At 42.6% G+C, this 27,654-nt stretch overlaps 2 protein-coding genes across 5 annotated transcripts in view; both read left to right on the top strand.

Annotated features, from left to right (window-relative positions):
* SFMBT1 (Scm like with four mbt domains 1) overlaps positions 1 to 11,046 on the top strand; it is a 118,801-nt gene extending 107,755 nt beyond the window's left edge. For all 4 annotated transcript variants that reach the window (XM_032120761.1, XM_032120762.1, XM_032120763.1 and 1 more), the window contains 6 exons: positions 1,307 to 1,416; positions 3,089 to 3,264; positions 4,024 to 4,202; positions 4,326 to 4,571; positions 4,809 to 4,937; positions 5,570 to 11,046. In XM_032120761.1, the coding sequence (XP_031976652.1) occupies positions 1,307 to 1,416; positions 3,089 to 3,264; positions 4,024 to 4,202; positions 4,326 to 4,571; positions 4,809 to 4,937; positions 5,570 to 5,710 (981 nt within the window). In that variant the 3' untranslated portion in view covers positions 5,711 to 11,046. The remainder of the gene's footprint in view (positions 1 to 1,306; positions 1,417 to 3,088; positions 3,265 to 4,023; positions 4,203 to 4,325; positions 4,572 to 4,808; positions 4,938 to 5,569) is intronic.
* A 2,406-nt stretch (positions 11,047 to 13,452) lies between these two features.
* The window catches only part of LOC116449325 (store-operated calcium entry regulator STIMATE-like), a 33,789-nt gene continuing 19,587 nt past the window's right edge, over positions 13,453 to 27,654 (top strand). The window contains exon 1 of the mRNA XM_032120743.1: positions 13,453 to 13,655. Coding sequence (XP_031976634.1) covers positions 13,487 to 13,655 — 169 coding nt within the window. The 5' untranslated portion in view covers positions 13,453 to 13,486. The remainder of the gene's footprint in view (positions 13,656 to 27,654) is intronic.

Here is a 27,654-nt window from a genome sequence, read left to right as displayed (position 1 = left end):
CTTTAATGCCAAAGGGCTTCTTCTCCAGAAGGTGTTTCACAGCAAATTTACAGATACTTCAATCCAATAATTATTTTTCTGAAATTTCAAGAAAGGTCATGAGGTGCTTATCTGACCTGAGAGGCTGGAAATTTCCCAAGACATAACTGACTGTATATGCACACGTGAGCTGTCATGAAATGATCACTTTATATATAGGAATTGGCTTGACATACCAGGAATTTTACCTTCCCTACCAGGTGTCTTAACTTGGGAGAGACCTTAAGAAAGACTTTCTGGCAGACATGCTGTAAAACCAGGGTCTGATTGTCAAGAAGCAAGCAGATTATTGAAAAAGGCCCATTTTTGCATGCAGAAAAGTACCCTATCCTTTCTGCAAGTTTCAGTACTCTAATGTAAGAACTGCAAAAGAGCAAATGTGAAATTCTGTGGCACCTTTGTTTGACCTTGAAGGTTTGCTCTGCTTCGTTGCCTGAAAGCAGAAAGTGTGCACAAATCCTGCAGATGTGCAGGTGCTGTGTATTCATTTCACTTGTGAGTCTTGCTCACTGTATGAATCCTAGAGAGAGTTTGGTACTTGCATTACATTTAATACTTTTCTTTGATTTCTGGGCTGCTGCATTAGTAGCAATAAAACTGCAAATTTGTAATGTCAAGGTTGTGATGCACCCAGTTGGGAATGATTTGGAATGAGCACATAGTGAACATAAAAAGTACAATTAGAGTGCACATTTTGTACTATCCCCCACTAACTTCAGGTTATTCACAACTTCCAAGTTACTTTGCAGTACCCAAGAAATTATCATTTTATTAAAATACAAACCTTATCATGGTTCATGGAAGCAAAACAGATGAGAGCTTAGGATTCTGCACTAAAATTTTGTTGTAAGTAGAGGGTTGGCAGGCAGTAAAATCCCACAGCATTTTTTTGGCACATCTTCACATGACATACAATCTTTAAAATAATCACTCTGATTTAGCCAAGGTTATGCAAGTTTGGGAGAACTCAGCCCCAGGCGTTAATTTAGTGATGTGTAATTCAAGGGCAATGACTTGGAAATTGCTGGATACACTTGTGGCTCTGCAGACAAATTCTGAGGGCTGGGAAGGCCCAAAGTGTCGGCTGCTCTCGGTGTTCGTTTTGGCACTGTCAGGAGGTGTCTGTAATCCTGCTGTGAATGAGTGCTTTGATGCTAGATAATTTGGATGAATAGGAGTAATTTCCTATTCTGCCCTGGCACTTTAGAACAGATGTATTGTACAAATAACTTACACATGTTTTCTGCTCTTCCCTCCCGCACTCTAGGTTCTCACTCTATTGATCAACGCCGCCTACAAACCCAGCCGTGTCCTGCGAGAGCTGCAGCTGGATGAAGAGGCTGCATGGCATGGCCATGGAGAGACCCTAAAAGCCAAGTAAATTCTTATCCTGTCCTCTGTCTAGTCAGTCCCAGTAGCTGTTCTCTGCAGTCTGTGCTTTAACTTACATTTCAGGGAAGGAAAAATCGCTTAGAGCGTATCAAGATGCCAACAGCCATTAAATGTTAAATTCTTTATAAATTTCTTTATGAATTCTGGTGCAGTGCATGTGATTTTAATGCTCCATAGTATGGCAGTGTACTCTGCCACAGGCATGTGAGCAGCTAGAGACTGGTGTGGTAGTGGTACAACATTGTGCTGACAGACCTGTGGGTGAGGTTTAAGATAATTTAATTCACCTGAAGATAATTGTCAGTGTTTTAAAGCAGAAGCATGTACTCCTTAGGAAGCTTCTCAGGCACTTCCACACAAATTTCTTAGTGGAAAAAGATTCTTCAGAAATAAAGTTAGAAGCTTTGAAATGGCCTGGCATGGAAGTCATTCTACAGCAGTCTACCCTAAAGCACTCCCAGTTTTCCTGCTGAGCTTTTTGGGTTGAAGCTTCTTTGCAAGATGATTTTTACAGCTAGGAAAAAAGCAGTGAACATATTTGCATATATTTGATAAGTCCAGATATTCCTTTATAGTCTAGGGATGGTTTTGTAATTAGGTCACTGTGTTTGCATATTAGAGATTAGATTTTCCCAATGTGCTGCTGCATACTTCCCTACATAATTTTGAACATGTCAGTAATTCTTTTGTTGGATCAGTTTCATGTATAAAAAGACATCTTTCCATATACTGAAGGATTGCTCTGAATTGGGCAATAGGAAGATGACAAAGGTTAGTGTAAATAGAAGGTGTAGCTGAGGAATAAAAAAAAAAAAATATTTGTTTAGTCTCACTGAAGTTGCTGTTTGCTTTCTTTTTCCACCAAAAGTGGTGTTTTGTAGTGACACCAGGGGTGTCTGGACTGTGATGATACAGCTCTTTTTTTCAAGGCATTAACTATGTACTTGCAGGCCTGAAACATCTCTGGTAGATATCAGCACATGCCTGTAGCTGTGCTGGGAGAACAAAGCAGAAATACTGAGCAGCTCTGGCAGATTTTGCACAGTGCAGCTCTTTCAGGGTAATGGCAAGGTTGGGGAACAAAAAGAAATCTTTTCTTCATTTAAATCAAACAGGTGCAGTACCTGGAGTCATGGCAAGTGACTGTCCTGGGGAATTATTCAGCAGTTAGACAAAAGCTGATTAGAAATGTGGCAGTGGTCCCCTTGTCTCCACAGGATGAGCACAGAAAGGCTCACCAAAAGCTGTCTGATGTTACCTGTATGAGCTCAGTGGGTGCTCTCAGCCTTGGTTTGAGGGACCAGCTGTCCACAGTGGGCACTTCTGCAATCCCATAAAAGCAGAGAGACAACAAACCATCTGTGAACAAAGAAAACAAAATATCTAAACTCTGGGGCAGTCCTCTCAGACGATGTTTTATAGTTGTTGATGGGGCAGTGTTGCTGCATTTGGTACTGCAGCCACCTCTGTGTTGGCTTTCCTTTATTTGGGGAGCTGACGTAAGAGGCAGGAGCTCCTGTTTCCTGGACTTGGCTGTCCATAAAGTTCATCACTGCTTTTTTTTTTTTCTCTCAATACTCTCGTACACCCCTCAATGAAGTCCTTTTATCCTGGTAATTAGAGGATTCCTGAATTATGCCCATGTTTTCAATGCTAGATACAAAGGCAAGAGCTACCGTGCCACCGTGGAAGTTGTGAGGACGGCAGATCGGGTGGCAGATTTCTGCAGGAAAACGTGCATCAAGCTGGAATGCTGTCCAAACCTCTTTGGCCCTCAGATGGTGCTGGATAAGTGTTCAGAGAACTGCTCTGTGCTGACAAAGACAAAATACAGTGAGTAGTTCCCTGATCCATACCAAGGTGGAGTTTGGAGTGTTATATTTTAGCTTCTTTTGGCTTTGATTCCAGAAGAAATCCAAAATACATTGCTTTTCTTACAGAAGGAGCAGATCAAGCACTGCATACAGAGGTCTACAAAATATTCATGTGCCTGTGTGTAGGGGAGAAAAAGTTAATTCTGTATTAAGTGGTAGAACCATGGCTTAACTTCCGTTGTGTGCTTAAAACTTTATCTTTTTAAAACAACTTTTGGGACAAGAACTGACTAAGGTTGTATTTTAAGTGGCATTATAATTGCTTTTACCAATTTGTTGTGGGGAAAAAAAATGCAACACCTTCAAGCTCCTTTCTTAGTTTTTAGGGTTTTTGTAAACTGGCTTTAACCATTTGACACTGTGAGCACAAACAGTGCATTGAGGCCATGTTTAAAAACTACAAAACATCATAAAAAGTGCCATTAAATTGGACCAAATCTTTGATAATTGTTGTATAAAATAGGATCATTTGGGGGCTTCCCAGAGATGGAGGAAGTAAATCTTTACAGGGCAAACAGAAAAATTGATCAGTAATTCTTGTTCCTTAAACCAAATTGAAGAGGAAAATACAGACGTAGCGATCTTGAAGTTTTGCAGAGTTGGGATTCCTCTTGGGAAATGTCCTTCTACTGATTTTCCAGTCCTGATGAGGGGCAAACATAACTGGTGACACTGAAGGTGCATTTCAACACTGTGCTCCTTTCTCCTGTCCTGGTAGCGCACTATTACGGAAAGCGGAAAAACAAGCGGATAGGTCGGCCCCCGGGTGGCCACAGCAACCTGGAAGTAGCCATGAAGAAACCAAATAAAAGGCGGAAGAGGCGGAAACATTTCTTTGTTCATAAGAAAAAACGTTCTTCTACTTCCGTGGATAACACTCCAGCTGGATCTCCCCAGGTAAGGCACTGCCAGCAGGGCTCATAGATCTGGGATGTGATCTTCGCTTCATTTGAAACAGCAAACATTAGTTCCTTGTAACTTCAGGGTTACAATGTTTTTTCTTTATTCCTAACTCTTCAGGGCAGTGGGGCAGAAGAGGAGGATGACCAGGACGAGGTGGATGAAGAGTCTCTGACGGAGGACAGCACCTCAGAGCACCAAGATGAGTTGCTTGAAGAATCAGAGGTGTCAGAGAAGAAATCCCTGTCATCATCTCCCACCCAGAGTGAGCTGTCTCATTCCCTGGCTCAGGACCGAGACAAGCGGAAAAGGAAGCTCAGGACCTTTTCCTTTTCTGATGATGAAAATAAACCTCCTTCGCCAAAGGTAACTTGGAATTACCTTGGAAAACAGATTTCTGTCCTGGCTTTCTCCCTGTTAGGCAAGCACCAGTATCTTGAGAGTATTAACCACCATACGTGTGTTCTCTGTTACCTCATGGAAAGGCATTGTGAAAACGCTACAGAGTAGTTAAAATCCACTGTGCTTATTATGGCTGCATCATAGAACTGTAATAAAGACTAAGCATATGTGATATTTTAGGAATTCTTTTGTCTTGTCTAGGACATAAAGATGGAAGTTGCTGAAAAGCTGCAGCTGGACAGCAACCCTCTGGAATGGAGTGTGGCTGATGTGGTACGATTCCTCAAATCCACTGACTGTGCTCCACTGGCAAGGATTTTCCTTGATCAGGTATCATTTTTTGTCTGTTAAATGTTGAATCTGTCACTTGGCTTCTTATCCTCTAAGGAGTCAGAAAAAGAATTTTTTTAATATGGTTCTGAGGAAGTAAACATTTGTGCAGCCTGCAGCAGTTTGGGAGAGGGGAGTTCAGGGAATGAACAGAGTTTTTCAGATTTCTCAGGCCATTACAAGAGTCAACACTTTTTTTGCATCTTGGTTAAAATTTGCCATAAAAACCAGTGTCCGTTAAAACTGTACTACTGGAGCTAATGGTTAGGGTGGTTGGTGGTGGTGGATGTTCCAGATATACTTCGTCTTGTAGAACCTCTGTTTCTATAGAAAGATGCAATGGTTGGTTAAAATTACTTTCTGCATGAAATTCCCTTGGTTTCTTTCATTGGGTTGTATTTTTTTACAATAGAGTCTCCTGAGAGTCTGTGCCTCAGCCAGTGAATTTGAGCTGGCATTTTAAGAAAGGAGTTAATTTGTTGTGTGTGAGAGAGATTTTTAAGCTTCCTGGGGGAGCATGAAAGAAACATCTAATTCACAAACGGTCACAAATCTGAAGTTACAGCAAGTCAAAGCTGAAGGAGCAGGGAGAAAAACAACAAAGTCACTATGGAATTTTTGTTTTCTGACAGGAAATCGATGGCCAGGCACTGCTGCTGCTGACCCTGCCCACTGTTCAGGAGTGCATGGACTTGAAGCTTGGACCAGCTATTAAACTCTGCCATCACATTGAGAGGGTCAAACTTGCCTTCTACCAGCAGTTTGCAAACTGAGGAGCAGCCAAGTTGAAGTGGACCTTTGAAGCACAACTACAAAAACATGCTCCTTCCTCTCTAGCAAGTAAAGCCAAATGAACTTAAACTGAGGCCCAGATGACCTAAAAGTGTGTGTCAGCCTCAATTTTTCTATTTCAACAAAAGGAAGACAACATCTGGAGCAAAATGCCAATGCAAACATAGGGGCTACTCTACCAGCTGCCAGCTTGGGAACACAATAGTCTCTTGCTCTATGGTTCCCTTTTTTTAATGTATTTTTTAATGATTACAGAAAAGTCTCCTCGTGTGAGAAATGACATTTCAGTAGTTCTGTTGGCACAGAACTTTAAAAGGAGAAACGAATCCTGTTTACGTTCGCATGTAGGCTGCCAGAAATAACCTTTCTGTTCCTGATGTTTCACACAATCCCCTTCCCTCCCTGTGGATGAACACTTGCTTTACCACAGCACTGACTTTGGAATGTGTTCTTTGCACATTCGTGTGTTAATGTTGAGATTTTTAATGAATTTGTTCATTGTTAGGACAACAACGTGGCCACAGGGTTCTGAATGTACAGTATAGCAAGAGTGTGGTTCCTTTGCAAGTTTTTTTTGTTCATTTTGGTTTGTTTCATTGTTGTTGGTTTTGGTTTTGTTTTTACTACCTCTGTAGCCTGAACAGTAGAAGTGATGAACTAAAAAGGGAGGGAACTGCTCTTTCTGGACAAGTGGTCTGTGGCTGCGCAGCAGTCCTGCTTCTGTGGGCGTGTCCAGAGTGCAAACCAATGTCAGCACACAGAGCTTCTGTTCTAAAGCTTTAGCTGAAACTTCTGTAGGCATAACATGGGTGTTTCCTTTTTTCAGATGTCAGAAAACTTAATTATTTTGCACTTCTCTTACAGGCAGGCTGTAGGACATAAGGAAGGAAAGAGAAAGTGCCTCTGCATTTTCTATATTTGGGTTGTCAGATTTTTTTTTTTTTCAATTGTGTGAAGTTATTTCCTTTTTCTTCTAACAAACAATTGGGCCATGTACATAGAGCCTGTCAGCAGACTTTTGCTTTGCTACCTGAACATCTTTTTAGAGAATACACTAAGGAAACTGCAATCAATAGGGGACTGCAACATAGCTCTGCCAATGTTTGCATTCTGGAAACTCTGATGAGCTTGACTTTGTATTTTTAACTATCCGCAGATGCTCAGGATCAGACTTGGTGAAAATGTCGTGGGTTGGAAAGAGATTTGTGTGCTTTTATTAGAGAAAAGGAAAAGGACCAGTGAGACATCTTAGTTCCATCAGTAGACTCACATTAGGATGAACTGCTGATTTTAATTTTCCAGGGTGATAAAACCCAATCAGCCACTTGCTGTGGACCTGCTTTACACATTGAATAACAGGGCTTACGTTACTTTCCATTAAAGGTGTGGGGAAACTAGCATCAGACTCAAGATCTGCATCAAATAAGCATTGAGTTTCAGCTGGCTTGTATTCATTCACTCTGCCTGTTCTCAGAGTGTTTGGAGGAGCACAGGCAGGAGCTGGATATGTGCAGCCCTGGTCCTTTATGTCCTATTCAAATCCATCTTTGCAGGAAGCCCCTGGCCTACGAATGCATTTGAGTTAGGAAGGTGCTCACTGCAGGAATCGGTTTAGGAAAGATGCAGTTACTGGGTTCTGATGAGCAGAGGTTACTCTGGTCAAATGGAATGATTCGAGTGTCCCTTAGGCCCAGTGTGACTGGCCATTCCAAAGCTGTGAGCTGTAGGATTCAGCAAGGATGTGGTCTGTAGGCTGAGAGCTGAGTTGGCACAGCCTGTGACTGTACCTGCCACGGTGGTGTTGAGGGGGAGCCACCTCCAGTGAAAACTGCTGGGACTAAGCAGAGCTCAGTAACTGGGGTTTGTTGCTTTTGCCCCTTAGAATAACTGCCTGGTCAAGGCAGAACTATTCACACAAGTGTTAAAATCAGATTTTTTTTTTTTTTTCATTCCAGAATCAAAACATAAATGTCAGACTATTAATTAGCTGAATATTTATGATGGAGGGAGGGCAGTGTGTAGCTAGGACAATTTTTTTCTCCCACATTGTAAGCAGAGTCTGAAGACACAATTAAACTGAAATCAAACTGTCCCTTTTTCCTCCTTACACCAGATATGTGGCCAATAAATGGATGTTTTGGCTCTTCATAGATCATTTGCCTGTACTCCAGTCCCTTAGGACAAGCTCAGTCATAAGCCATTAGGCTTGAAAAAATTTTAAAAGAAACACTGCTGCTTTGCTGTCAGCATCTTGTCTTGAGAAATTTGACCAGTAGAGAACTTCTGGGCTGGAAGATGATGCTTTTGGGTCAGTGCAGTAGAATTCCCAGAGTTCTGTTGTTCTGATGCCTGGCATAATTGACCTGCATAGCCAAGAGATGTTGCTTCCACCTTCCCCCGTAGACAGATAGATGTCTTTTTAAGTAGTTGTCAGGAGAGAACAGAGCTGAAAGTGTAATTTAGTGGACCTGTTAACGTGGTGCCTGGGGTTTTAAATACAAATGTCATACTTCCTTTTCTCAGTAAATAAAGCAGTCAGCAGTTTCAGCTGTTAGTGGGATACTTACTGGTCACCTTTGGCATGTTTTATAGGCTGGATTTTTCTGCCTTGTTTTGGGAGGCACTGACAGTCTGGTCCCAATGGGATCTATTTTTGTTGAGATTTTCAAAAGGGATGTTTTCATTATTTGTGAAATGTTTTTATGCTGCACACGGGTACTGTACACTCTGTTTCCTGGAAAAAAATGCACTCTGTTTTATTGCTGGATTTAAAAGGGATAATTGGGGCTTTATCTTGATGGATGGTGTTTCTACTTGACTGTTTCAAGTTCCTCTTTCTCTATGCGTGGCAGATGACACAACTGCACTTACTTGTTCATCTACTCCAATATGACTTGAAATGAGCTCACGCGCTGCTTTAGTCGCTCTGTTTCTTAAAAACTGGATTTTGTGTAGCTGGTGGCTGAATCCTGGATTTGGGTGATAGCAATGTTTCACCATCAGAAATTGCTGGGACTGCAGTAATTTAGGGTTCAGGGATTTGTGCTGTCCTCTAGGACATCATTCACCGGAGAGTACAACAAAGCTGGAGTCCAGGAGAAAGGGACTGGTGTCCTACAGATGTCTCCAGTACAAGAAAATGAACTCTCCACTGAGCCTTGTGTACTGTTTATGTGGCTGGTAACAGGAGTTTACCCTTGGCTTGACATGCTTGAGGGTTTGTGTTCTTGCTTGGCATATTTTCATGTGCATTGTGCAATCTTGGGTTTGCACATCATAGCTTTAGAAACCTGGTGGTGCCACTTTGGCTGTGCTAAGCTTAGCCTTGTTAGGCAGAAAGATTTTGTTGGGTTACTGTTCTGTGCTTTCTGCACCAACTCAAGGATTCTGTAATAGAGAAGTATTTGACCTCCAAAAATGCCATGGAGGTTGAATGTGGTAGAATTATCCCCAAAGCACAAGCAGCTTGTCCATCCTAAACTCAAAGCAGTCCTTCCAGGAGAGGAGAGGTACAACACTGATCTTGGTGAATGAAGACTACTTTTTTCCTAACTCTAAACATTTCTGAAAGTTCCTCTTTGAGGAATGAAATAGTATGCAGATTAGTTTCTGTGTTTTATAGAACTCCAGGAGTGTTTGCAGTCTCTCCTGGGATTGATGGAAACAGTACATACAGAGTTCGGGAGTGGGTTTTAAGATTACTTTGTCTGTCACAACTTTTAGCAGTATTTTGTTGTTGTTTTAGGATTTGCTAGTGTTTGTTCTTTATTCCAGTGATGCTTTAAAGGAGGGAAGGAGTATTTAGCTGCTAGGTCCACAGAAGTGTAAATATATTTACAGTCGATTGGACTGAGCACTCCATTCTTCTGTATAAAGTACAAAGCCTTGGTACTTCGTTGGCAAAAAGCCCAGCGGCTTGTGAGATTTTTGAATGTAGCAAAACAGGCTTCAAAACTATCAAGCTCGAATTGGAGACTGGATGCCTTTGGACCAAATCTGTTGTTACTAGATGAAGTAGCCTTACCAGAAAGCCAAAAATATGATCCTGTACAAAGCTACTCTTTAACCAGTCCTGTCACGTAGTGTCAGCCTGGTTACTGCCTACTGTGAGCTCAGCTTACCTAAAAGTAACTAAGCACAAAGACATAGGCTCGGTCAGGAGACTTCAGATGTAGGATGAAGGCTCCGCTTCAAAGGGATTGTGTGCTGACCCCTTGTTTCAGAGTGCTGCCGCCCTTCCCCAAATGTGCACGTAGCCTTGTTTTCAAAGGCAGCCCTTTGGGTGAGGGATTACAATGGGACTTGGGAACACCAGAGACAACAAGCCTGTTTTACTGCTCTAAAACCAAAATGCCAATCTGTATGAAACACAACAAAAATGAGCTAAGGTTAGTGACACTTTGTCTCCACAGTCATTTGTAGCTTCCTCAGCGTGGCATCTGTTCTGCAATGCACCAGGCATGCAGATGGACTTTTGATGAGAAGACAAAGTTGCTCTGTTCAGGTGCCCAGCCAGCAGTGTTCGGCTCAGCTTTAAGCCATGGAAGCGAGCAGGTCTTGCGCTGACAAAGTTCCAAGGCAGTGGGTCTGAGTGACTTAGCACAAACAATGGACCCCTGGCCTGGCACAGACCAAGGGGAGCCACTCTGGGGCTCGGGCACGCTCACTCACAGCACGGGGTCAGCACTGAGCTCTGGGCACAAAGGAATTCTCACCCATTCTGAAAGCTGTTGAGCACCAGTTTCCAAGAAACCTCATGGCAAAAAAAAAAAAAAAAAATCTGGAGGTGTCATGTTTCTCCTCTCCTTTTAATTTTTTTTTTGTAGTTATAATTTCCTGTTTAAAATAAATTTAAAATAATCTCTATAGACAATCAGAGGTCTTCTAGGAGACTCTACCCAAAAGGGTGACAGCTCCGCACCTGTGGGCCTCTTTCTTATACTAACTCATTGGAACTGATGCACTTTTCCTGTATTTTGCCTTTTTTAATTAGCTGCTTGTTCTCAAACAAAGATTTAAATGCGTATTGTGTTGTGTCCCTTCTGCTTGTTGTTTTATCTTTCTTTGACTTTTAAAAGAAAATATATATATGCAGTGAGACTGAAGTACTACATGGAAGAGAAACATGCACAAGAAAATATGCCTATTAAGTCCCACCATTGTTTGAGCAGGTGTAACAATTTAATCAGAGGATTTTTTTAAAAAATATTTTGGATGGATATTTTACTTGTTTTGTCTGTAAATAGTGTACAAAAGTTTGTGTTATATGACAGTTTTAAGTGGTTGTAAGAAAATTAAAAAAGATACTTAAACTGTTGCTGATGGCTTTGGTATTAATATCATCATAAATACTGCTGCTCACCATGAGCAGTTTTCCATCTTGGAAAACTGTGGAAAGCTGTCTGGCGTGTTCCATTAGTTGCATAAAAGGTAAATGCAAGCCACATAAATACCACTTGCAGAGGCTTCATGTTAAAGAGCTTGATTGGGTTTATTCAGTTCCCTCAAATGCAGGAGTCCTCTTTATCCAACCTGCTTCTGGGCTAACAGGTTTTGTTTCACAGGGTGCTGAAGCCAATTAATATACAGGAGCTGAAGACAGGACCACAAATTGGAGTAATTTTCTTTTATTGCTTTCTTTGAACCTTGGAAGCTGCTTGATACAATCCAGGGCAAACCTTGCAGGTGCTGCTGCTCCTCCTGGATGGTTTCGTAAAGGTTAACATTACCTCAGCAAGCTGAAATTTTAAAAAGGGCTGGCTTCGCTTCCTCTGACTAACATGAGAGTCCACAGGATGTGTCAGAAACAACTTTGCCTTGCAAAGTTCTTGTTTCCTTACTTGGTATTCCAACAGATTGTACTCAGCACTTGTTTCTTGGCTGCACTTCAGTTACCTTGAGCTGATTTTACACTGGGTGCAGAAAATGTATAGGAGTGGGATGGAACTGACTTGCTTAACACTGTCTTTAGACCTCTATAAATATGTAGGATTTAACATAAATCTTCTACTCGCCTTCACAGAGCACTGTCTGCTTGAGAGAAATCTGAAGGCTTGTGAATAGTACATAGCAGGAGGCAGTGATTTGTCTGCCACGGGTTTCAGAAGGGCTTATAGGAGTCATGAGGAGATGAAACCCTTGAAGAGGTATTTTGGGGGAATTTAAAGCATGGAGTATGGAGTAACATGAGGCATAAGCCCTCTGAGTTATGTTTCCAGATTCGTGTCTGAAACATAAGTTTTTTGTGTAAATAGCATTAGGTAAATCTTTAATCAGTACTGGGGTCCAGGTCACGTATGTGTGTGGGATGTCTAATGTTCAGCAGCAGCTGTGAAAGCTTAAACACCACCCCTGGGCCACAAATAAATAGGTCAAGTCCAGGTTGGAAATGCAGTGTTTGGGGGCTGTTACCACTGTGTGCAAGGGGGAGAAAAAGCAACCTGCTTTGGTCCTTGTCTTTTCTGTTAGGTAACTATTTGCTTTCCTGACCTCTTGCTTTTGGCAGCTCAGAGCAGAAGAGTGTTCACCTGGGGCCAGAGGCACCGGACAGAGTATTTTGGCTGTGTGCTCTCTAGGTCAGAGAACTGACAGCATTTCTTTTTCTAACTGTAATTTCCAGACATTTAATGGCACAGCCTAAACATCAGAAAAATTGCTGTCTGTGCCAATACTGTTTGTCATTACCTGCCAGGAAGGACAGTCACACAGGTGGGTTTGTGATGTAGACACAACAAGTGTTATTTGAAGAATTATTGCTTCATGTGCTCAGCTTTGTTTTCTGACAGACTTCAATGTGCTTTCTGAGTCATACTGATAAGTGAATTCATATTTAGACAGGGATTTTAAAATATTTAAAGAAATTGAATTTTCTAAGAAAGCAGTACAATGCAACATGACCTGGGTTGATCCTGCACTAAGAATAAGAACCTAAATTGAAATTGATGCAGTTCTAGCTGGTGAGGATGAAGAGGGATATGGCACAATGGGGCCAGTCAAGGCTCACTGGCCAACAGGTCCAGTTTCACAGTTTCCCAAATGAAAGTGCTGACATGTTTTGTTTAATCCATTGGGCTGGGGGTTGTCCTTTATAAAGGAAGAAACATTTTTGCTAAAGAACCCAGATCATAATTTTCTAGAGTGATAGCAGCCTTGACTGACCCTGGGCTGTGCAAAGCCTCGGGTGCTGTGGTTCTGACCCAGGGATTCCTCACGGCTGTGGCGCGGTTTAGAAATGGGGGTGGAGGCCGGAGCCAGTCAGCGTTTGGATGCCGGAGCCGGTGTTTGGATGCCGGAGCCACACAGCGTTTGGATGCTGGAGCCAGTGTTTGGATGCCGGAGCCAGACAGCGTTTGGATGCCGGAGCCGGTGTTTGGATGCCGGAGCCAGACAGCGTTTGGATGCCGGAGCCAGACAGCGTTTGGATGCTGGAGCCAGTGTTTGGATGCCGGAGCCAGACAGCGTTTGGCGGCTGCCCGCAGCACCGGACACTCCTCTGCCGTGCTCCTCGGCCGGCTCTGCCCAAGCGCAGCGGGGCAGCCCTGGGGCTGAACCCCCTGCTCCCGGGGACGCGGGGCCAGAACCCTCTCCCGAGGGCCGGTCTCTGTCGCTGTCGCGGGCGGAGCGCTGAGGGCTGGGCGGGCCGAGGGGCGGTGCCGGCCGGGGAGCGGGGCGGGCAGGGAGCGCAGGCAGCGGGGCGGAGCGGCAGCGGGGCCGGCACGGCCGCCATGCGCCGCTGAGGGCGCCGGCCGGGCCTCGCCATGGGGGCGCCGCCGCCCAACGGCAGCCTCGGCCTCACCGCCGGCACCCCGCGGCCCGGCGGGGCGGCGGGGCCCGGGGACCGCGGCTGCGAGAACGGCGCCCTCATGGACAGATTCGGCATCTTTCTGCAGGGACTCCTGGGCGTCGTGGCCTTCAGCACCCTCATGCGTGAGTGGCGGGGCCGCGGCCTCCGGCCTGGCGGGGAGCGGGCGGGGCGGGCCCGAGGACGGGTCGGGGTCGTTAGCGGTGCCGTGGCCGCGCTGCCCCGAGGCCGTCCCGGGAAGGGTCGGGCAGTCCCGGACTCCCGGCCGGGGAGGGTTCGGAAGGGCCGCGGCGGCCTCGGGGGGCGCAGCCGCCGGCAGCGCTTTGTGGGTGCCGGGTGAGGCGGAGCGGGGCCGTGCGGGGAGGCCTCAGAGGCGGTGGCTCAAGTCCTTTCGCTTTCTCAAACTTGCCTTCCTAATGTTGCACCCGTGCTGATAGAATATATGGGTGGGTGTGTGTTCTGTTTGGAATACTGCCAGCAGGAGGAGGTGGTGTGTGCGGAGCCGCTCGGGTTTGGGATGTACAGAAGTCACGGGTTTGGCTGAGCAGTTTTACTGCAGGTGCACCTTGTCATGTCACCAGCAGCAAAGTCGCACTTTGTTTCGATCGTGCCTCGCTTCCTTGGAGGGCCATTCCTGGGAGCTGGAGCAGCCCGAGAGCTGTGTGGCCGCTGACAAGAGCTCAGCTGATGGGCAGCAGCTCCTTACACTGCTTTTTTTTGTGGTGGAAAGGCAAGGAAGGTCTGTGGTGGCTCCAGCCCTGTGGTGAGGGAGTCACAACAACGTGAAACAGTTCTGGTGGATTTGACTCTATCCCCTGGTCTAGTCAGTATCCTTTGGGTTGAGGAGGGGAAAAGAAACCCAGTGCCATTACTCAGCTGACTGTGACCTTGCTAGTAGCAAAAAGTGGGAGAGGGAAAAGAGAACATGTTTTGCAGATGTGTTTTGCAGTTTGATCTAAAGACCAAGATCCTGTTTACATTAGAATTGCACTGATGCCTTTTCCTGCTGCTGTCACACTATTATGGTTAACTCAGACATTTGCATGCCTTAGTGTCTCAGTCACTATTAACAATTACACTGCTCTTCTAAAAGCTATGTGTGTAGCTGTCATCCTGTGGCAGAAGGGCAGCAGTAATCACTGGTGTAGCATTTGGTTAGTGACTGCAGCCTCATAATCAGAAGTTTTAGCAGTTTCCAAGCAGGAGTATGTCTGTGTAAGAAGGTGATGGGTACGCAGTGTTGGTTTTAAATTTAAGGGATACAAATAGGTAATTCTTATGGATTGAGCATAAAAAGATGAAGAACTACAGATGTTAGTTGTCAGGATGGTATCTTTTTTTCTTTATGCATTCTACAGTAACACTGGACTAAGTGAAGACAAGAAAAATGAAAACCTTGTTGTTGGCTGCACTTTCTGACTTGGGTTAGGTACTGTTAAACCATGAGCTGTGAGGAGACCGTTGATGCAGTTGTGGCGGAAGGGAGTGGAAGGAAGCCAGCCAGTCCTCGCAACGTACTGGTGAGAAAAGGAGTCTTTGTCCAAAGGAGATTAGAGCAAAAACATAGCAACTTATCATTCTTAAAGGTGCATCTATTCAGAAACAGAGGGACAGGTATGTTTGTCCCAGCTTTGACAGACACGTATTCTTCCACAGTGTTTTGTGCCTCTCCCTGAGCAGGAGGAAAAGCTGGTGATGCCATGTGGGCCTATTACACTGGTACAAGAGCGGTTCTCTCTCTGTTAGGGGCTGTTTTGTGCAAAAATTCTGTTTGTCTGAATGTTCCTAGCCTTTTTATGTCATATGCAAAACACCTGGTGTGTTGTACCAAACCCTTTAAAGTTTCCTCAACAAATGGGACTTGATGTGACAGCGAAGCAGAAACTTGTGGCTGAGAACGGAGGGAGACCGTGACCTTAGCAAACATCTGGGCACCTACACAGCTGTTCCTGTCCCTGGGCTGCTGGGGCAGGAGGGATGACACAGCTGCTGGACCTGGATCACAGGACTGATACAGCAAGAAAACTAAATGAGGAGTTGTGGTTGCTTTTAGGCTGGAGTAGCTCTGGTCCTGTAGCTGTCTGGCACAAGAGAGGTGCTGGTGCTGAGGGAGAAACAAGTGGCAGGGGCTGCTTGAGATTTGTGACTGCAGTCAGGTCCCTTTGGAACAGTGGTAATTCTCTGTGTGCAGCTGTATCATTTCGCCAGCTCTTGTCTGTAAAAAATAAAAGAACTGAAGACCCATGACTGTCTGGTATTTAAATTTAATAAGGAGGAAGTCACTTGTCTTCTTTTTTTTTTTTTTGAAAGGAAACACTAGAAGAAGATGTTCTAAAACTTTGGTTGTGATTAAAGGTACTGAACCCTCTGTAGTAAAAGAAATTAAAGTAATGGCACCAGAGGTACATTGCGCAATTGCGCTTTATGCACAGAAACTATCTTTCTTTGAAAAATATTCGATTTGACAGGTAAAGAATAAGAAATTTTGGTAAGTGGCTAAATCAAAGGCTGACCCAGACGTGCCCTTTTCTAGATTAATTTTACCATGCCTGCATTCAGTGGAAAAAAAGAAAATATTTTTAAACATAAGCTGTAAGAGAAGGAGGACCTTTTCTGTGCCTCACTGCTGGATGTTCATGTACAAATAACTGAAGGATGATTCTTAAAGCAAAATAATTTAAAGTCTGACACTCCAGTGTGCCACGTTTTTGTTCATACCCATGTTCAGGTGCTGTAAAGCTGTGCTGTCAGCTGACCTGCCAATGACATCATTCAAACTTCGTATTTTAAAGGCTAAAATGTGTTAAGAATCAGGTTTTTAGTTCATGGAAGATGTGGTGGCTCTCTGCCAGGAGGAGCGTGGGAACTGCCCTGCTGTGACTGTCTTCTGGTACTTGTAGGAAAGGCTTTTGCCCCAGGCACATTATCAGCCTACCACTGTTCCCTCACTACTGAATTGGCACAACCAAGAAGTGACAGAAACAGTGAATTTCTCGCTTTGAGCTGACAAAATGTTCATTTGAAATTAATTCCTAGGTTTCCTTTTCTTTGTAGCTCTTGCCTTCCTGTTCTTAAACACAGGGAATGAGGATCAGTTTCACTCACTCACCTCACCCTACCATTTAAATGAGTGACTTCCTTCTGGGTTTTTTTTAGATTCAGATACAACCTGTCACAACCCCCTAATCTTTTTCTTGTAGAAGGTGCTTTAGCTGGTGATCATCTATCCTGAGTTTATATGGGAGCTTCCCTATCCCCCTTAAAATAGTAGAAGTTTGCATGTGGTTTTTATTATTGTAAGTTAAGGCTTCACAAATCCACTCCTTAGTCTCTCTGATTCCAAATTGTACCCTCCTGTTCTTGATGTGAAGTGTGTGCAGGGAGATCCTTTTCTGATGTCTGAATCAGTAGTGAATATACCTAATACTATCAGAGCCCACCTGTGTGTTGTCTTTAATTACTGTGAATTAATTTTACTGCTCAGCTGTGAGGCTAAAGATGTGTGAAACACTTTCACCCAGATGCTACAGTAGTTCCAGTACACAAAAAGCTGAACTGAAGTTGGGTGAGACGACTTCTGTTGGGTCTCTCCTGACCGCAGGCTCTCACTCCCTATCCAAGGGAACTAACTGATAAAAAACCGCCTCATTTTGGCAAGTCTGCTTGGACTGGCAGCCCTCTTGGACTCTGGTCACTAACTCTCAAGCCTGTTAGCCTGCTGGTTTTAAGTGTATTGTTTGGTTTTGTTCTCATCCCTCTGGCCTTCCGTACACGTTTGTTTTTCACCCTGGTTTATTTAAGCCAAGCCACTTCATAACAGGAAGTCTTAATGAGTTTCCTTCAATAGAATAAATGTATGTTTATGCTGCAGGTCACTAGGCCAAAGATAAGATTTTTTTCAAAGTTTTCTGCTATCATATTTTTTTCTTATTTCATAAGGATCTTGATTTAAAATGATGGCTTTGCTGTTTAGGTGTTTGAGGTTCCTTGGTGCAATATTTGTGTTTATTTCCTGATGCCACGAAGCTGGTTTTAAATACTTTAGTATAATACCATGTGTTCTGTGAGTAATTGCAAGCACCTTCTGAGCATTCTGTGGTTGGGCTTTTATTGGTAGTGAATGATAAGAGAGGGGTGTTGGCATGGTATTCTCATACATGTATGACATTAGGCGTAGGTTTAATTAACTCCATTTTTATTACCCAAACCTGGAAAAGGGATGGGGAAAAACCCACTGCCCATTCCTTTACCCTGTCTGACAAAATGTTTTAAGTAGTTTATTTACTAAGCTTGTTTGTCAGAAGACTGGTACCTTATCAGAGTGTGGCAGTGTTTGTTCTGGGCTGCTTAGGAATGGCTGAGAAATCAGATGTGAGTTGTATTGATGAGTTATTGAAATAGAGGAGTCAATTGGTTCTCTACATGTAGAAGGTTTATGTCTATCTGTGAGGAAAATAAAAATATGCTGTAAAGGAGACCAGAGTGTGGGAGTCTGTTCCCTTTTTATGGCTTTGTTACAGTTTATGTCTGTACTCAGGCTGAGAAGGGTTTACAATAGTGGAATGATTGGGTACAGGTGCAGTGAATAATTGACTAGGTAAGTTTGCTGTTGAGAGTGACAGATGAAACAAAAAGAAACCATTCTAATAAAATATACTATCTATATTGTAAGGTCCTCTCTTTGCTTACAGTACCTTAAAGGAAATACCTTGAGACTATATCCTTAATGCTAGTTAACTTTACAGCAAGGTTTTCCCACTTAAAAAGCTGTCCAAGGAGAAGACATGCTTTTTCACATAATAAGCTATCTAAGTAGGTAATTTAGTAGAATTTGAAATGCCTTCGCAAAAATGTGCTTTTCAGAGGAATTATTTCATATTTGCATGAAGGTAAGGGAGTAATTTTATGGGAATAATGTTCTGGGGAGGAATTAAAAGTAATTCCAGTTGCCTTTAACAAAACAGCATAAAATAAGCTACTGGATACAAAAGGTGTAAACCATATGATTTAGTAGTTTTCTATAGCAATTTTCTTTCTGCTTGAGCAGACTTAGAAATTACGAACATTTTGTATTCTCTAACATCAGCCGTGAAGCACAGACCTCTGAGAAACAGCAACTAGTTTATTCTGCATGGCATTTCCTAAGATGCTGGGCAGTGGCCTGCTAACTTTATTAATAAAAGCATTTCTTCAAAAGATTTTATATTATTCCGGCTTGATAATGCTGCATCCTTGAATGTATTTGCTCTGAGTGATCGCAGCGTGTGTTTACATGAATTCCTGAGGACCCCTCAGCAGGGTCCTTTGTGTGTCTGATATCAAAACTTGTCTCACACAGAAGTTTCAAATCACAAATGGGAACATTCCTAGTTATGAAAATATGAACAGCATTGTACTTGCACACCCGAACACGCGATGCAAAACGCACTTTGTTCATTTTCCTAGAACTTTAACAAGTGCAAGCTCCTGGTGACTTGCCAGGTAAATGCAGAGCTGGCATTCCAATGTGTGCTTGGGAATGAGTTTAAGGAGCACTCTTGGGTATCGCAGCAGCGAAGATGAATCCCTCTGCAGGTAGAGGAAGACTAGTAAGATGTGCTGTTGAACTGTGACAGAAGGCGAGGTTTGGGAGAGCATTTTTTAAAAGCAGGAGGTGACAAAAGCTCCCCGGGGAGCAGCAGGACTCGCGGGTGGCGGGGTCGGGGCAGGACCCTGGACAGCTCCGCGGGCAGCCCTGGCCGGGTCACAGCCGCCCCCCGCCCGACAGCGAGCCGGGCCCGGGGTCAGAGCCGGGGGCTCGGCATCGCTGCAGGCGTGCAGGGACGGAGGGACGCGCTAACCTGACCCACAGTCCGCCGAGGGCTTGGCCGCCTGGCAGTGAAGGGCTGAGGCAGCTCCCTCCCGGCTGGCTGGGGGCCAGGGAGGAAACAGGATGGGGTGATGGTAGTAGAAATATGTGTTATTCTCTTCCTCCTTCGGGCCCATTCCATGGCAATTAGTGACGATCGGTATCGCAGTGCACTGCAGTAGCTGTTGGTGTGTAGGTTGTCTGCTTGTAGCTGCAGGACTTGGAAAAGCCCTGTGAGGTCACTTTGGTCACGGCCTAGTAAATTGTGCCTTACAATGATCCAGTGTTTCCTTATCCCCAGATGGTGAGGTATCGCTTGCAGCCATGTAGCATTGCTGCTGTTTGTTTGTTTTAAATAAATCATCAGCCCTTCCATCTGTGACATCCTGAGCCGTGCTTGAGACGAATAGGAGAGATGCACTTCAAGCTGTAGAAGAAGAAAGAAGTCCAACCCTGGCTAAATTAGCAAAGTAAATTACTTTCTTTTACCATGCTAAGATTGTAGTACTCTTTAACATATGGAACATCTATGTGGAATAAATTCTGTCCATTGTGAACTCTCCAGAAAAAGGCAAATCTTGCTGACAAATTTCATGCTGTATAAAAGCAAGTAATAATAGGGTTGGGAACTGCTCAGCTGATCCTTTTTAAGTGAAGGAAATAACCTGTTTTTCTATTAAAACTGCTTGCAAGATGTCCAATTCTTAGTTGACATAGATTGTAATAGCACTTTATTGGTCCTCATGTCCTGATCATGTCAGGTCATTAGTATTTTACTGTCACTAAGTGTCCTTGAAATGCCGTGCCAGTAAAAGTTAAGACAATTTAAATAAGGCCCCAATTTAGACAAATAATCTGCAATCTGTAAGTCTCTTTTTATTAGGTCTGATGCCCTACTTTGTCTTGCTGGCTCAGAAAGTGTTACATTTTCTTATTACTCAGCTGATTGCTGGATGTAGTTGTAGGCCCCATAATAAGATTGTTCTAAGTACAATTACACATGTCATTCACATTATGAAATGCTTAGGAAAAAGGATAAGTTATGCTGACATTTGTAAACTGTTAAAATGATAAATTATCGAGAAACTCTGAAGCTGTGTTTAATTAGGATGAACTTCTGGGCTGTTAGCTAGACTGGTGTTTAACTCTAAAGTGCATAGTGAATGTCTTCTTTACCAGTGTTTTATAATTAAATCTGTAAGGAGCTGATTTGTACAGACACACAGGGTGCAGTTTTGCGTTCTGTGGTGATATTAATTTCATGGTTAATGAAGTTTGCATTCTTAAAGTGGTATTTAACAAGGTCTTATCTGTGTGGATTTTGTTGATGAAGTGAAAAATCGGGTCTGCTTTCTCATGCCTACTGGTAGGAAATTCTTTGCATTCTCAAAGATTTCTTGTTCTCAGCAAAAATTATTCCCTGTGAAACTCAGTTTGTTAAATCTCTGGCAAACTGAAAACAAGCTCAGAGCTTGCATGAGTCTGCCTTTGCTGGTGATGTGGTGTGGGGATGAGGTTTTAGGGTTTAGTCAGGAATAACTAAACCTGTTCACAGTGATGGTCATGATACTGAAGACCTGTTTTTCTGCCACTTACCCTGATCACACATTTTATATATATTTGTTGTCATATGTAAGGAAGGTTGAGAATGAAAATGAGCTAAAATGGATTTACAGTTCAAATTCCTCATAGCTCACTCTTCAAGGTTCAGAGTCATAGTTCCAGGTGTGAGTTAGTTCCCAGACGTGCAGAGCTACAGCAGGAGAAAGTCATGTCAAGGAAGTTTTACTAAACTTGGTTTTTTCTGGGTTTTATGATTTCTTTCCTCTAGATGTTGCACCTTTTTTTTGTTTTTAATAATAATCAAAATTTTTTTGTAATTTGATACGTTTTGATAAGTTTTCAGTCATTTTACCTTCTATCACGTTTTTGGCTACCCCCAGCTTCTAAGACCAACCATTCCCCTAAAATTTTAGTTCCTTTTTAGAATAATCACTTTTACTTCCTTCCTGGTGCTGGAGAAGCTGCCATTCAACATCTTTCAGCACGCCTTCCTTGCTTTGAGGCAGGTGGTGTGACTAACAGCGTATGTTATTTTATATACGCAGGACTTAAATGCTTTCTTTGTTTGATAGTTTCAGCCTAGAAAGATTGAATCTGGTAAGCAAAGCTCTTTAGAATTTAAACAGCCTCTGAACATACAGTTTATATCTACCTTTGGCCTCCTTGATTTAACATATTTGCTGTTTTATTGCTTTTACAAAGTTTTTACAGTTTTCCTTTTACATTGTTATTGTATCTGAACTTATATTTCAGGTTTGCTTTCTGCTTTTAAAACTGTTCCAGTTTCTGCCTTGCTTAATATTTTAATGAATGGTGATTGAGTTTGAAGTTGTGCTTTGGCAGTTCTGCCTGTTCCCAAGAGCTGATTTAAAACAACCAGCTTGAATGACTTAAAGTTCATTGATATCTGTTGTCATACTAATAATGTTCAGAAAGCTTCATGTATTATTGAGTGATCTTGTGAATGCTGTACGTGAAAATGGTGTTGTGAATCGTAAATTGCTGCTTAGTGCACATTAATATGGATTGATTTTATTTGTTTTGTACTAAATAATTCATGTTTCCCAAATGGTTCTGATTTCTAACAGAGAAAAAAAATCCACTTGAACACAGTAGACTGTGTTTTTCAGTCTTCACTGGGTGCTTGTATAGCATGACAGGAATGGTACAGCTGTTTTTCTAGCAACCTTCCTTTTTCATTTAGTAGTTGTTTAATGATACCTGATTCAGAGTATAAAAATGTTTGCAAGAGGGATCTGTATTAACTTTCTAAAGCCAGTCTCACAGGCATTTCCACTGGAAGCTTAGATTTGCTTTGCTTTAACTGTCTCGTACCTGCTGAAGAAACAGAATAGCAAATGCATCTGTCTCTGAAAGTGCTGGGAAACTGTGATTTATTATGACTTTCAAACAGAGCACACCTTGACCCAGCAGTGCTGTGTATGCTAAATGCAAAGATAACAAATGCCTGTCTCTTAAGACTGAATTGTGGCTTTTAACTTTATTATTTGGATAAATATTTCCTAAGCTACTTGTGCTGTTTACCTTAGAGTTCTTAAAGCAGTTACTTGCAGCCCTTCATTTTTAGTATTGCCATGGCATTGTCATGGCTTTTGGGAAGCTGAGGGCTGGATGCTTCTGTTTACAGGGTGTGTGTAGTTGCATTTTATGACTTTTAAAGTGCTGCTCTCTCTGGGGAGACAGCAAATAGGTTAGCAATCAAAACTGAGAAGTTGTGTCTAATTCTTCCTCTGCTAAGTTAGTTCAGCTGTTTTAAAAGTAAGCTTTACCTTTAAAAAAAAGGAAAAAAGCTTCATGACAATGGCTGTTGATGTGGTGTGTCTGGGCTGCTGGCTCTGCTAAGACGTATTTGTTTCCTTTATTGACAGCCAAGTTAATGCATCTGTCAGAGCCACACTGTCATGTGCTACCAGGATCCACGAGATCAGTCTTGCTGAAATTGTCTTAGGCTGAGTTTTATGCAGGTAATATGATTTATTTGTGTCTCCCACAACCAATCTGTACAAGCTAAGGATTTAGCAAAATTTTTTGGAGCTTAAAGTACGTACATGTTAGGAATAAAAAACCCACCAGCCTCATGTAATGCATTTGGCTGCCTTTTCTGAAGCAGCAGAATCATCTGATTTATTCCAAAGCTCATATAGCAGTATTTAAGGTTCTTTTCCTGATCATGATTTGTCCTCTCCTCCCCTGCTCTGTCAAGGGGAGCTTTACTTTGTGATAGCCATTCCCTACAGAATGACTATAAAGTTTTAGCTCTCACTAAACCTTTGTAAAGACAAAATTTACAGGTAGGTTTTTAGCTGGTCATGGAAGCAGATAGGAAGTAAATGTTTTTACAAAGGTAACTTCAGTTACTTTATTTCACCAGCATTTATCCAGCAAGCACTTCTGCCCATTTGATAAATAATGTGAAATCCAGTGCTGACACCTTGTTTTCAGTCATGTCATGTCATCTGTGCTTAGACAAAAGAGCCCAGGTCATGAGATAGCTGGGCTTGATGGATGCTTGGCACTGGTGTGTTTAACTTTGCAGTAAAACAGAGCCCCTTGTTCTCTGCTCTGACAAAAGTGCCAGTCAGGCCCACAAAGGTTTTGCTGCCTTAACCACAATGTTATCATCACTGCTGCCAGTGGAACAGAGAGGCTGGGATAAGATCTGTGGTTTGCAGGTACCTCGTGGCTGTCCAGACACAGCATCTTTAGTGTGACGTGTCCTTGAATAACCAACTGGCTGGGTCATTAAACTTTATTTGTCCAGCTTTGTATAAAGTTTCTCCCTGGGTGACCATCTTTAATGGACCAGTTTTTAATTACACTACAGAATCATTAAGGCCAAGGGCACAGTAGAATTAAGAAAGGGTTTGGGTACTCACGTGACTAATACTGTTTTCTGTCTTACAGAGGTTTCAAAAATCCTTTTTGCTGGGCAGCAAAGCTGGGGGCTCATGCACTTCATAGTATGTCAGTCTAATATTGACTAGAATAAAATTTTCCCTTGAGTGAGTTATTCCATAACCTTTTTCATCATGAAGAAACCATGGCTCATGGTGTCTTTCTCCAATGCAGTAATATCACTGGAAATGAGTTCTAGTCCAGTATAATTTCTGCTTCAGTATAATGGGTGTCTCAAGTGTGGAGAAGTCTGGGTCCTTAAGCAAAAATATAATGTAGAATTCTGGGGCCCTTATGTAGGGAAATAAGCAGCAGACTGTCAGGGTGTGCTGCATTTGGGCATGTAGCTAATGGGACACAGGAGTACAAGGAAGAATTTCCAGTAGGGCAAAAATTGAATTGCCAAGAGCATAGTGCATTTTTGGGCTGGAGAAATGAGCAGCACACCAAAAACACTGATTCTTTTGGTCTTTTTTGCAATCATGTTTATTACCTCTCTTAAAACAGATGCACACAGAATTCCTTTTTTTTTTTTTTTTTTTACTTTGATACTGGGGAGATGCTGAGCTCATAAGTGTCACAAAAGCTTTTGGCAACTGAGTGATACATGGTTTAGACACCTACATATTTTTTGTAAGGCATCATTGTAGCCTGTTCTCATTGGGCATGTTGTTTCTTGCATAGTTAATTCTAAAAAGAAAAATTCTGTTTTGGGGAAATCTATGTAATCTCATGTAATTACTTATTCTCATTTTGCTGGTACCAAGAAAATAATGGGAAGGGGGGAAAAGTGGAATGGCAAGAAAAGCCTCTTAAATGCTTTGCTTTAACAGTAAAGGGAGATAAGTTCAAGTTAATGATAAAGATCACAAATAACATGAAATTCGCTGGTAGTTGTCATTCCATAGTCATGTGAATTTCCAGGAATTATTAGTGTGCATATGCTTTGTTCAGAACAGACGTGGTTCCCACTGTTGTGGGAAAAGTGTTGATACTAACAAGTAGAACAGTGTTTTTCAAAGTCTTCCTAAATAGAATTTTAAAAAATAAAAATCTGGCCTGCATATGTAGTTGACTTTACAAGTTTTTTACAGGGTTAGAATTTGCAGGTTCAAATTTGTGAGGCATATGGTCTGATAACCAAATGTTCTGAAAATAGTGCCATTCTCTGAGAGTGGCCGTATGAAAATCTGCATCCAATTCCAAGCTCGGGTGCTACTGCTTGGTGTAACTTCAGCTGTTACTCCACACTCAGTGAGCAAAGCAGCCTTGTACAGGAAACTTGTAATAATTGTTGTGAGTGCTGGAAATCATCTGAATCAATACCAAAGTAGCCTGCAGATCCCAGCAGTCTTGCACTGTGAGGGCTGTGTTGGAGGATCTGTCTGGTTGCAAACACATTATTTGGGAAGCTCAAGCTACAGCAGATTTCTGACTGTTAAATTCTGTCCCTCCGCATATGTGTGTGTCTGATTTTCAGTTAGCCCTACTTTAGTCCTTTGATAATTGGTTCAAATCTTGGAACTTTTTAAGCATCAGATCACAAAAAAATGAGTTCTAGACTTACAGACCAATATTTCTTGGAAGGGACTCCAAATGTCACCTGTTCCCACCTCCTCAGAGCAGGGCCAGCCCATGTCCCCTTGCTTGGAGCATTGTCCGTGGGAATTCTCAAGGTCTATCAGACTGAAGTCACTGGACATTCTTTGGACAACTTGTTGCAGAGTTTAATTGCTCCCACTGGAAATTTTTTACTTCTTTGACCCTAGAATTTCCCTGTCTCCAACTTGTGGCTGTTTCCTGTGGCCTGTGCACTTGTGAGAAGGGTGCAGTTCCGTCCCAGATGAAACTGCCCACACACGTCAGGAAATGGGAATGTGACGTGTAAATATGATCCTCACCAACCTTTCCTCCTTTTCTCTTTGACCAGCTCAGCTGTTCTTTTCTGATGACAGAAATGTGTAGGAGGTTTACGAAATGAAACATTTAGTCACATGCTTTGTCTGTGACCCATCTTTGAAAGAGTTTTGAGAAGCCCTGGAAACACAGGTGAAATTCCCATCTCTCTCCTCAGAAGAGCAGTATTGTTGTAGTGCAGCTGCAGAGGACATCAAACATGCTGATTTTACTTTTTTTTTTAATTTCAAATTAATGAGCTGGAGAAATCTTTGATCTTTACTGGGGTTGGAAAGATTCTTACTGTGAACTGCCAGAACCTGCATCTAAGAAATGCAGTAGTGCATGATATGTAGAAATGTTTCAAAGGTGTGAGATGAGCCAGTTTTGTGCTGCTACAAGAGCAGCCATCCAGAAACTTGGAGTTCTTGAATCCATATTGAAGTTACTTCACATCAGCAAAATAGTTCCTGTGGGACTTCTTGAGGAGGTGAAGGAGAGGAAGGTTGGATTGAATTTCAAGTGTTGCTTTGCATATTGACAATTTGGAGAGGTTTTATTTTATTTCTTGTCTCTGTTCTGGCCTTTATTCTTCCCTACGAGTCTTCTGAAATTCTGATTGCAAAACTGCTATGTTAAAGTAAGTGTTACAAACCCTTCCACTCTGGCATTAATTATTCCTAGAATTTCAATGAAGTGGGAAGACAATTCAATGAACTTGAATTTTGCATAAGCAATACTGTGTCTTATATGCTTATCTATTATGTGTCCATCTGGCAGCTCACACACTTGTTGGCAGAAGTGCTTTTATTTCCTTTCCTGAAAAATTCTGGCACTGAACGTATAAACAAGCAGCACTTCTTTCTTCATTTAATTCAGCATGAAATTCTGAACATTATTAGTTAATTAATATTAACTCTGGCGAGTCGTTGCTGGTGCGAGTGCGGAGCTCCGAGCTGGAGCATATGGAGCGGCACCGCGTCCTCGCAGGCAGGAGCCGGCAGATTGAGACCCATCTGTCAGCTGACACACGCACGAGCCTGGCTTTGTGCTGAGACTGCCAAGAGAAACCGGGAGTGGGGCTGGGAACAGCAATCCTGACTTCTTTTGGGGGAGGGAAAGGGTAAAAATTGCTTTCCCCTCCCCAATTTAATAGGTGCTTAAAAATTGCCGATAAAGATTCTGTAAAAAGCATGCTGGCTTTTGGTTCCAAAATTAATGTATTAACAGCGAGCATGGTGAGGACCCTCAGCTTACCAGTGTGGTTGTCTGTTGGGTTTTTGCTCAGTGTAGTTACTGGGAAGGCTCAGATTCTTTATCAGGGATGTGTTGGGAAGTACCTGGTAGTGTCTGCATCTGTCAGAAACACCTGATGCTCACAGACACTGCTGCAAGGAGCTGGGCTGGGAAAACAGCACTTTCATGTGGATCTACTGGGCTTTCAAATGTACAGGTACATATTCATCAGGTTGCACCTCCTAAAGATTTTACTCATTTAATTTGGGGGGATAGAAGTTTGTGGTGTGATCAGCCAGCCAGTACATTCCCAAAAGACAGGCTTTCCAAGCTTGCTCTCCTGTTTAATGTTAACTCAAGTGAAATGTTGTGTTTCTAGAACTGGCCAGAGAAACACAAACCGTCTCAAGTCTGTTTCTCAGTACAGATAAAATTTGAAGTGCTTTCAGTTGAATTGCTTTTGAATAACCTCTTCCAAAATGAATTTTTGTGAATTTTTAAAAGAAATTAATGAATCCACAGGCATTACACAACTTCATAGCGATAACAGACAACAGCCTGAGCTTGGAGTTCACCCCTGCCCAAAGCAGGCACACCTTAGCAGTTTAATTCCATTTTGTCTGCAGAAAAGCATCTTGCACTAACTCCACAGTAAGTTGAAACTT

This window comes from Corvus moneduloides, chromosome 11 (assembly GCF_009650955.1).
Source record: "Corvus moneduloides isolate bCorMon1 chromosome 11, bCorMon1.pri, whole genome shotgun sequence".
NCBI lineage: Eukaryota > Metazoa > Chordata > Aves > Passeriformes > Corvidae > Corvus > Corvus moneduloides.
Note: the sequence above shows the minus strand (reverse complement) of the source record. Positions and strands in the feature narration are given on the sequence as shown.